Source organism: Chrysochloris asiatica, unplaced genomic scaffold (genome assembly GCF_000296735.1).
Source record: "Chrysochloris asiatica unplaced genomic scaffold, ChrAsi1.0 scaffold00007, whole genome shotgun sequence".
Lineage (NCBI taxonomy): Eukaryota > Metazoa > Chordata > Mammalia > Afrosoricida > Chrysochloridae > Chrysochloris > Chrysochloris asiatica.
The window spans coordinates 36,210,486-36,219,895 of NW_006408525.1; the positions used below are offsets into that span (position 1 = coordinate 36,210,486).

At 39.7% G+C, this 9,410-nt stretch overlaps 1 protein-coding gene across 1 annotated transcript in view; it reads right to left on the reverse strand.

The window, feature by feature from the left end:
* Positions 1-630: 630 nt before the first annotated feature.
* NOL11 (nucleolar protein 11) overlaps positions 631-9,410 on the reverse strand; it is a 28,243-nt gene continuing 19,463 nt past the window's right edge. The window contains exons 9-18 of the mRNA XM_006833732.1: positions 7,526-7,649; positions 6,961-7,049; positions 6,398-6,472; positions 5,382-5,566; positions 5,126-5,251; positions 4,748-4,978; positions 4,215-4,293; positions 3,563-3,655; positions 917-1,024; positions 631-747 (exon numbers count right to left, since the gene is read on the reverse strand). Of these exons, the coding sequence (XP_006833795.1) occupies positions 631-747; positions 917-1,024; positions 3,563-3,655; positions 4,215-4,293; positions 4,748-4,978; positions 5,126-5,251; positions 5,382-5,566; positions 6,398-6,472; positions 6,961-7,049; positions 7,526-7,649 (1,227 nt within the window). The remainder of the gene's footprint in view (positions 748-916; positions 1,025-3,562; positions 3,656-4,214; positions 4,294-4,747; positions 4,979-5,125; positions 5,252-5,381; positions 5,567-6,397; positions 6,473-6,960; positions 7,050-7,525; positions 7,650-9,410) is intronic.

The following is a 9,410-nucleotide window of genomic DNA, read 5'->3' on the forward strand; positions in this document are numbered from 1 at the left end:
TAACCTCTGGGTACTTAAGAGGTGAGCGGTTGTTACATGTAGTTTGGTGGATTCCAACTCACAGCGACTCGGAACAGGGTTTCCAAGGAGCGGCTTGGTGGGTTTGAACAACCAACCTGGTGGTTTGCAGTCCAGTGCTTATCCTCCAGCACCATACCAGGAGCCCAAGTGGTGAGTGGAAACAGGTGACAGACAGGAGAGAGGGCAGATCAGTGCTCCCCGCACAAAGGGACTTGGCCTCTTCAGCCCTGAAGACTGATGACAGGGCAGCTTCTTACGCTGATAAAACCACTTTCTTTCTAGAATCACAGCTTCACTGGTGATATTTTATTAAAAGAATTACTCAAAATGTATGATAAGAAATTAGACTTTTATCAATATACAAATAAGTTTACTTAAAATCAGCTCAGTTACATACGTAAAAAAAAGTTCCAGAATTTGTCCTAATGACATCCACGAACAAAGCAGGTTCTTGAGAAATCGGCAATCCTACCTAGTGAGCATCAGTTCCAGGTAGTCATGGACATGTTCTTGACATCGAGAACCAGCCACAAAGAGAACAGCTCTCTGGCCTGAAGGAGTAGGTAGCAGTCACACAAAAGGGCTTCATAACCATCTATGCAGGAGGACTCAGATGAGTTCCAGCACTTCAATTGAGTATAATTCTGTGTTATTCTTCTCTTGGTTTAATTTCTGTAGCTCCCGAAAACTTACTTCGATCTTGTTAAGCTCAGAATAAACGCTTATCTGAAGAAAAACAGTTGTCAGAATTAACCTTTAATGTAAGTTTTCCATAGAAATCAATTCTCCATGATTACTGCAAACTGGTTTAAGAACAAAAGTTAACACCAAATTGTAATACAGGTGATATGCTTGGGTGCACACACAGAACACAGAATATCAAACAATCACATACCTGGGCTTTCACAAACTTGTAAAGACTTATCAGTAGTCGCTTTGCTTCTGGTATCATTACCACAACAGTGAAATTCGCATCCAGAAGTAGGCATATCCAATCCATAATCTGAAGAAAAATAGGAAAAGAAAGTTAAGATTTAAAATTTAATGCTAGGGTATTCACTTTACTAAGTCCTTTATCATACCCAACAATAACAACTATATATTTTTTCCTAATAAAAGTCTGAACATCTTAGAGATGGGAGGCATGTTTAAGTAACATAAAAAGGGTCTTTTCTGTTTTTCTACTTATTTGACGAGCATTTAACTGGACCCTTTTCGTAGGATTCATCAGTAATAAGAAAGTCAAGGTGGTCTTCAATCCAAAGGAGAGCAAGTACTTACTTGTATTTTCTTTTTTAAGCAATGGCTTTTGGGAATTATTTGCAGTTGGTGTGGCATCGTAGGATAAGCACTGGACCACAGGGTCAGTTTGAACCATAAGGTCTGCAGTTCAAACTAACCAGTCATTCTCTGGAAACCCTATACAGGGTCACTATGAGCTAGAACCGACTCCACAGCACTTAACAGCAATAATAGTGAAAAAAGAATGTGCCCATCCTTTATTTTCAAGGATCCAAACAGCGTGCTCCAAGAATAGTGTGTTGTGAATTGTGCATGAGCTTCCGGAAACGAAAATCAAGTTATTATTCATAAAAGCATTCCATGCAAGTTTCCATCTTCAACTGGTGCAAGTTTAATACATAAATATCACTGTCATGAAAAACACAATGAATCCCAATAAAACTTACTCTAAAATCAATTCTGTATGTATCACAGAGTAAAACACACAAAGAAAAACCTTCAGTGTACCAAAGAAAACTTGTTGCTTGGTGTTGTTAAGTGCTGTCGAGTTGATTCTGACTCTTAACAACGCTGTATAGGGTTTCTGAGGAGCAGCTGGTGGGTTTGAACCACTGTTCTCACAGTTCAAACGGACCTTGTGGCCCAGTGCTTATCCTACAGTGCTACAACAGGACTCCAAAGAAAACTAGGTTGACTCTTTTTACCAACTTAGAATGGGAGGGCCTTACACAGAACATAAGCCAAAAGTAGCCATAAAGGAAAAGCTTTGTAAGTTTTGATAGCAGAAAAATGATGAACTTGTCTTTGACAATAAACAGAGTAAAAAGACAAATGGCAAAGGAAAAGTATTTGTAATGTATAATAGAAAAAGATCAATACACAAAGAACTCTTTATAAGTCAGAATAAGAAAAAAAACGAGATAAGAAACACAACAGAAAAATTGGCAGTTCACAAAAGAAATACAAATGGCTAAGAAAAAATGGTCCACTTGACTTCTTTCACTAGTTAAAGGTACAAATGAAACTAAGGTACCTGGGTCCTAACAAGGCCTTATCGCATTACATTGCACTTCGCTTCTTGAGCTTTACAGAGCATTAGCTGTTTTTTTTTTTAAAAAAAAAAAATAAAAGAGGAAGGTTTGTGGCAATGTGGTGTCAAGCAAGTTTACTGGCACCATTTTCCCAGTAGCATGTGCTCATTTATGTCTCTCTGTCACATTTTGGTAATTCACATAGTACTTCAAACTTTTTCATAATGCTATTGCATACTACAGACACAGTGAAGTATAAAAGTAACTTTTATATGCACTGAGAAACCAAAAAAAAAAAAAAAATCCATGTCAGTCCTATTACTGTGTATTAGCTTTATTGTGGTGGTCTGGAATCGAGCCCACAATATCCCTGAAGTATGTCTACAGCAGGTGTAAGGAAGGAAAGACAGACACAAGCCCATGCCCCTGGTGATAGTAGTGTCTAAGGTCACAACCCTCCTGACAGACAATCTGCAAAACTCACACTGCATGCCCCTCTGATCTAGTCATTTCACTTCTGGGAATTCACTTAGCAGAAGTTCTCGTGTATGGACAACGTGAATGGTACAAAGCCTGGTTTACAATAGCAAAACAGTGGCACCAACTTAACTATTACACAGAGGGGACTTACCAGTGAAGATAAACACATAAAATGAAATTGTATACATTGGTTAAAAGGAACTACACAGATGTATGTGTACCAGTCCAAAATTTATTCAAATCATAGTTGAGTGAGAAAAAAACCCCAAAACACTATCAAGTTGTAGCTAGTGTATATACTATCTCAGTTGTGTCAGAAAGAGGAACAGAGATGAACAACATAAGTTTGTGTACAGAAAGAAAAATCCTAGACATAAACTGGCACTGAGCCAGGTGATGGCTCTAAGGACTGCAGAGCGGAGGGCACGAAGCTTACTTTTTCTCTGTACGTCTGCTATTTGTGCAACAGTCAACTATAAAAATAGACTCATAATATTTTTAACACTTGAATTTAAAAATGGGAAACAGTCAAATTAAATGTTCGACACAATTAAATCAGAAATTTAGATGACTCTAAGTCCTATATAGTTTCAAAACACTATCTACCAAAGAGAGATGCCTTCTAGCTCCCAGCCCAGTGGTCTGAGTGTACGGCGAGGGAGGACAGCCATCTGGACTAGGGAACACACAGACAGATTCCAGTTACTGAAACTCCAGGTTCAACACCACACCACCCTCTAAATGGCTTTCCCAGCAGGAGCTCCAAGTGCAGGTCCCCATCCTCTTACCTGGTTCAGGGTTGGAGGATGTACTCCTGGAAGAGTCATTGGTGCATTCGCACTACACTTCAGGTAGAGGAAGTGCAGATACCGGAGAAACAGCTGTGTAGGAGAAAAGGCAATTTATCACTTTCATTAAAAAAAAAAAAAAGTCTCTTTTTATAAAGTGAACAGAGACGGTTCCATTTAACTATGTGTTGAACACAGGTGCCAGGCAGGTATCTGGGGAAACATGATCTATGCAATCCAGTACAGTGCAGCACCTGACACTACAGAGGAGCTCGCCTGCTTGGGAGTTTATCTGGCTCCCTGCATGGAGCTGTGGGACCCACTCTTGGAAACTCTATACAGGGCTGTTAGCAATCAGAACCGACTTGACAGTACCCAACAACAATATCAATAGGCAGACAAGAGAGAATCCTTCCTTCTTGTTTACTCATTTAGGACTCAGACGGGCTTGCCTTGGCCTTTAGGATTGGCATGAGAAATGTGCCTGGGCCTGTCACCTCTCCTAGGCACAATTGCAATTTTTTACCCTGAGGGCTAAGTAGTCTTTTCTTTCTGGGGAAGGACTCAGATGACCTTGAAAAGGCCTTGGCAGTTGGCTAGAGTCAGGCATGGAATCCCAGATGAGAAACAAGGGGTCTGGGAGAGCACTCACGGTGGTGTGTTGCGCTGGGATGTCCTTCAGGTGTGGTACAAGGAAGGCTTCACTGTACGCCGAGTGAAGAACTGCATTTCTACCTAGGACTAAAGGAAAACCACCTCTCAAGAAATAAAGGCCATGCTACTAGAACGGTATGACCATCGAGACTTTTCTAAATCTAGAAAAGGATTTCTTCATCTAGAAGAACGCCTATTGTTCAACACCCTCCGAATCACGAGATGATCCGGAATACCTTTCTTGTATCAATCACTGGTATTTATTTCGAACATTCCTTTTCAGACAGTGCTTCTGCCTTAGTGTAGCTTCTTAATTATGAAACAGATTTGAGTACATTATATGAATGCAGCATTGAATATAAACCATATTCAAGCAGAAAATTGAAAAGAAAAAAAATTGAAAAGAGGACGATTGAAAAACAAAACCAAACCCTCAAATTATCTAATGACCCCTTCTTAGTTCCTTTCTGGCATTTGACTCTGTTCACAGCAAGAGCCAGTGTACAGAAAACTCCTGGTTTCAAAGGATACAGCAGAGCTGCCCTTTTTGGCGTGACAGGGCTCGAGGTGGTCTCCTCAGTTGTTTTTAGAGGCTTTTCTTTTAACTCTTTGCCACAGTTACTGTAGTTATCTTCTTCAGGCTTGAAGCCATTTTCAATAATTTCAGTTGCTTCTTCCATTTTCTCATCTTGTATAGTACTGCTATAGTCAAAAACCGATTCCGTGTTGATATCTGCTTCATGAAGACTGTTATCATCAATGCTAGGATGTGAATTGAAAGAAATTCTTATCACATCTGGAACTCAGTGTAAACAGTACCACTTTGTAAGCACTCAAAGTTTCAGAAATCACACAAGGCAGTACATGGAAAATGTAGTGAAGGAAAAGGACCATCAGCTTCCAACATACCTTAAAAAAAGCTGTAAGCAGGTGCAGGTGATAGATTCAGGAATATCAGGGAACTGCTGGAGACAGAGTTGTAGAAGCTGCACATCTGTCTTTTCTAAGGCGACTCCCATTAAGTCAGGACATAAGCTAAGACAAAGAAAATTCTCTATCAGTTTAACACATCAAAAACAATCTCAACTGCAGACAATTTATGAGCTTTTTCAGAGAATGAAAATTAGAACTGTAAAATAGGTGTTCTGCAAGTTTGGTACACTACCTGTAGGAAAGCACGTGTGTTTGGATAAGTTGCATCAGACAATTCCGGGGATAAAATGATGGTTCAGCCTTACATCTTCCCAGAAGTCCTGTTATAATGTCCCCAATAATAGTATGAAAGTCAGGTGTCTGTTTAATAGCCAAAAATTTACGGAGTTCTACTTCAATGTGTTTTTCGGTATCATTCTAAAGGGACAGAATTAAGAGTTCAGTCTGGTACATTAATAAATGTCACTGAATTTTTAAACTCCTAAAACACTTCTCAAACTACTACCAGCATTTATGCGTGCTTACTGCACTGGTAGCGTAGTGGTTACGAATCGGGCTGCGAACCTTAAGGTCAGCAGTTTGAAACTCCCAGCCGCTCTGCGGGAGAAAGATGAGGCTTTCTACTCCCGTAAAGATTTACACCCTCAGAAACCCTGTACAGGGTTGCTATGGGTCGGAACCGACTCGACAGCACTTAACAACAACAACAACTGCAGTTGATAGTACATTTTGCTCCACAAAAACAAACTGGAAGGAAAACAACAAAAAAAACATTAAAAAGGAAAACAACCTCAGTCTTGAGGAGACTTTGTTTAACAAACACGTTTGATGCAGCTGAATGAGAGGGCGATGAGGTCACCATCATGCATTGATCTTACAAGACTGCTGAGTTAAAGCAGTCGAAGTATTGGGCCAACTGCAACCTCAAAAACACATTGCTGTCCAGCTGGTTCTGGCTCATAGCAAGCCTACAGGGCAGAGCACAACTACTCCCTGGGCTTCCAAAGCTGTAAACCGTTACAGGAGATTTCCTGTAAATCTTTCTCAGAGTGGCTGCTGGGTTTGGACCACAGACAGTGTGTTTAGCAGCCCAGCACTTAACCCACTGCACCTCTAGGGCCCTTGGCAACTCTCAGGTACTGTACAAATGTTACGGAAATCATCGTTAAAAACAAGATAGAATGAAAAGTCTATGGAATTTCTTTTAACTTTTTGGGTTGATTTTTCCTATATCTAATATTTATTTACCTTTATGGCTAATAAAAGTTGTTTGGATGCTGAAATTGCTGGCTGTAAATTCATTTCAATGTTTCTTGTCCTTAACTGAAAGGAAGTAAATTGATTATAATCTCAAAACAATACAAAAGATCAATTATTCATTTATAAGAACATAAAATGAAACACCTCAAAGAGACCAGCATACTTTTGCTCTAACCATAAGCTATTTTCAGTAGTAATATTTGTAAAAGTGAAAAGTGAGCTGATTTCAACTTTCAATTTAAATACCTTAAGAAATTTAGTTATTTTACTTTTAGGCACAAATGAAAACCTTTGTATTCGGAAAAATATTACTGCTAACTGCATCTTGGTTCATTTATGCAGCTAGGCCACGCCTGGTTTAGAATGAACCGCAGATTCTGGGTGTCATTTTTAGACAAAGCCAGAGTTCACTGGATTTAAGCTTCAAATTCCTCTGTCACCAAGAGCAAAGGTGGAAGAGTTTTACATATGAAAACCACTACAAGAATCTCGCACTTTCCTGACTTTCAACATATTGGTACCAACAGTTCTATTTTGGCATTTACACTTACAATTCTCTTTGACGTCTCTGAGTTCCATGATTCAAGTTCATACTCCTGAGGTGTTTCCCAGTTTACAAAATGGGGTACAGCATGAGTGTCTATGAGAATACAAAACGCACTATTTCTGTAATTTTTGTATCTACTGAAGGATAAGCCCCCCACAACCCACCCCCACTCATATGCACAGTTCAAGAGAAGCGTTCAAGTCCACATATTTCGAACTGACCACCTCAGGTCAACAGATCACAATTATGCCCAACAACCAATGGGGCTGTTGGCAAATCTAGGAAGGCAGAGGCAGCATTAACTGATCTTGCCTTGGGGATTCCCTCATTGCCCCTCAAGTCAGAACACTGGCTATTCAAAACACAGTGTAGCTTCTCAGTTGGCAGCATTATTTGCATTGGGGACTGCTCCTGAAGTAGCTTCCAGGGTTAAGAAAGGTTCCGTGAACATTGGACAATTTTCAAATCAAGAACAGGCTCTGTAAACGGAGTGGGAATCTCTTCTTATCAACCCCAAAACAAATAAAATGCTTTGTTTCAATAAAACAAACAAGTAAGTAAGATCCCACCTGGATCCTGACTATGCTTGAGTTTTCCAAGTGCCCCCGCTAACGATGATACTTCACACTTGTATGGAATCACAGTTAGAAATTTTCCATGTAGCATAAATAAATTTTCTCCATAATACCAGAGCTACAAAAGAAAAAACAGTTTATTAAAAACATACGCAATTTTTTTCTCTCAGAAGTTCTGACTCAGCAAAACCTCGCAACATTGTATGAACTACCTTAGTATAAGAATAAAGGACAAGCTAAAGTTAAGCTTTACTGACTATGCAAAGGTTTTTGATTGTGTAAATCATGACAAGTTTTGGACAACATTGTGAAGTATGAGTATTCCGGAACACTTCATTGTGCTCATGAAGAATCTTTACATGGACCAAGAGATAGTTGTTCAAAAAGAATATTGGAACACTGAATGGTTTAAAATTAAGAAAGGTGTGCGACTGGGTTATATTCTTTCACCATACTTATTCAACCTGTATGCTGAGCAAATAATCTGAGGAGCTGAATTATATGATGAAAAATATGGTATTAGGATTGGAGGAAGACTCATTAACAACATGCGAGATGCAGATGATACAACCTTGCTTGCTGAAAGTGAAGAGCACTTAAAATACTTACTAATGAAGATCTAAAGACCAAAGCCTTTGGTATGGATTGCATCTCAATGGAAAGAAAACAAAAATCCTCACCACTGGACTAATAAACACTTTTATCAATGGAGAAAATATTGAAGTTGTCAAGGATTTCATTCTTCTTCGATCAACCATTAACACTCAGGGAAGCAGCAGTCAAGAAATCAAATAACATATCGCATTAGGCAAATCTGTAGCACAAGACCTGTTTAAAGTGTCGAAGAGCAAAGTCGTCAGCTTGATGACTAAGGTGCGCCTGACCCAAGCTATGGTATTTTCAATAACCTCATATGCATGCGAAAGCTGGACAGTGAATAAGGAAGACCATAAAAGAATCGATGCATTTGAGTTATGATGTTGGAAGAGAATATTCAAAGTACTATGGTCTGTCAAAAGAACAAACAGATCTGTGTTGGAAGAAGTACAGCCAGAGTGATCCTTGGAGGCCAGGATGGCCAAACTTCATCTCTCATACTTAGGACATATTGTCAGGAGGGACCAGTCACTGGAGGAGGATATCATGTTTGGTAAGGTGGAGGGTCAGAAAAAAGAAGGAAGACCCCCAGTGAGATGGATTGGCAATATGGCAACACCAATGCGCTCAAGCTGGGTTTCAATTGTAAGGTTGGCACAGGACTGGGTAATATTTTGTTCTGTTGCACATAAGGTCACTATGAGTCAGTACCAACTCAATGGCACCTAACAACAACAAAGTTAATCAACAACCTAGAAAGCATTGAGAGGTACAATATATAAATTAGATACGATTCTATAACTCTTATTTTTGCACAAGTCTGAATAAAGCCTATTTAAAAAAAGTTTTCATTGAACTTTACTGATATAGTTCCCGAGTTAAGACAGTCTGATTTAGGTACAGCCCGTAGTTACATACACCATATCCACGTTTCCTCTCTGCCCTTCCTGTTCCCATTACTGGGCGAAAAGCACAAATTCAACCCTGAACAGGATCCCAGTAAATAATCCAAGAACAGGGTACAATGTTGGTTGGAACCAGGATGATGACTCCCAAGTCAGAAATGTAGAACTGTGTGCTGGCTGTGCAACTGGAAAGGAACCATGATTGATTCTTCAACCCTCACCCAACACTCCACCTGGTGCAGTGCTTTTTACACTACCATGGCTCCCACCAGATGGAACACATAGAAATCAGATAGACTACATCTGTGGAAAGAGAAGATGGAAAAGCTCCATATCATCAGTGAAGACAAGGCCAGGGGCAGACTGTGGAACAGACC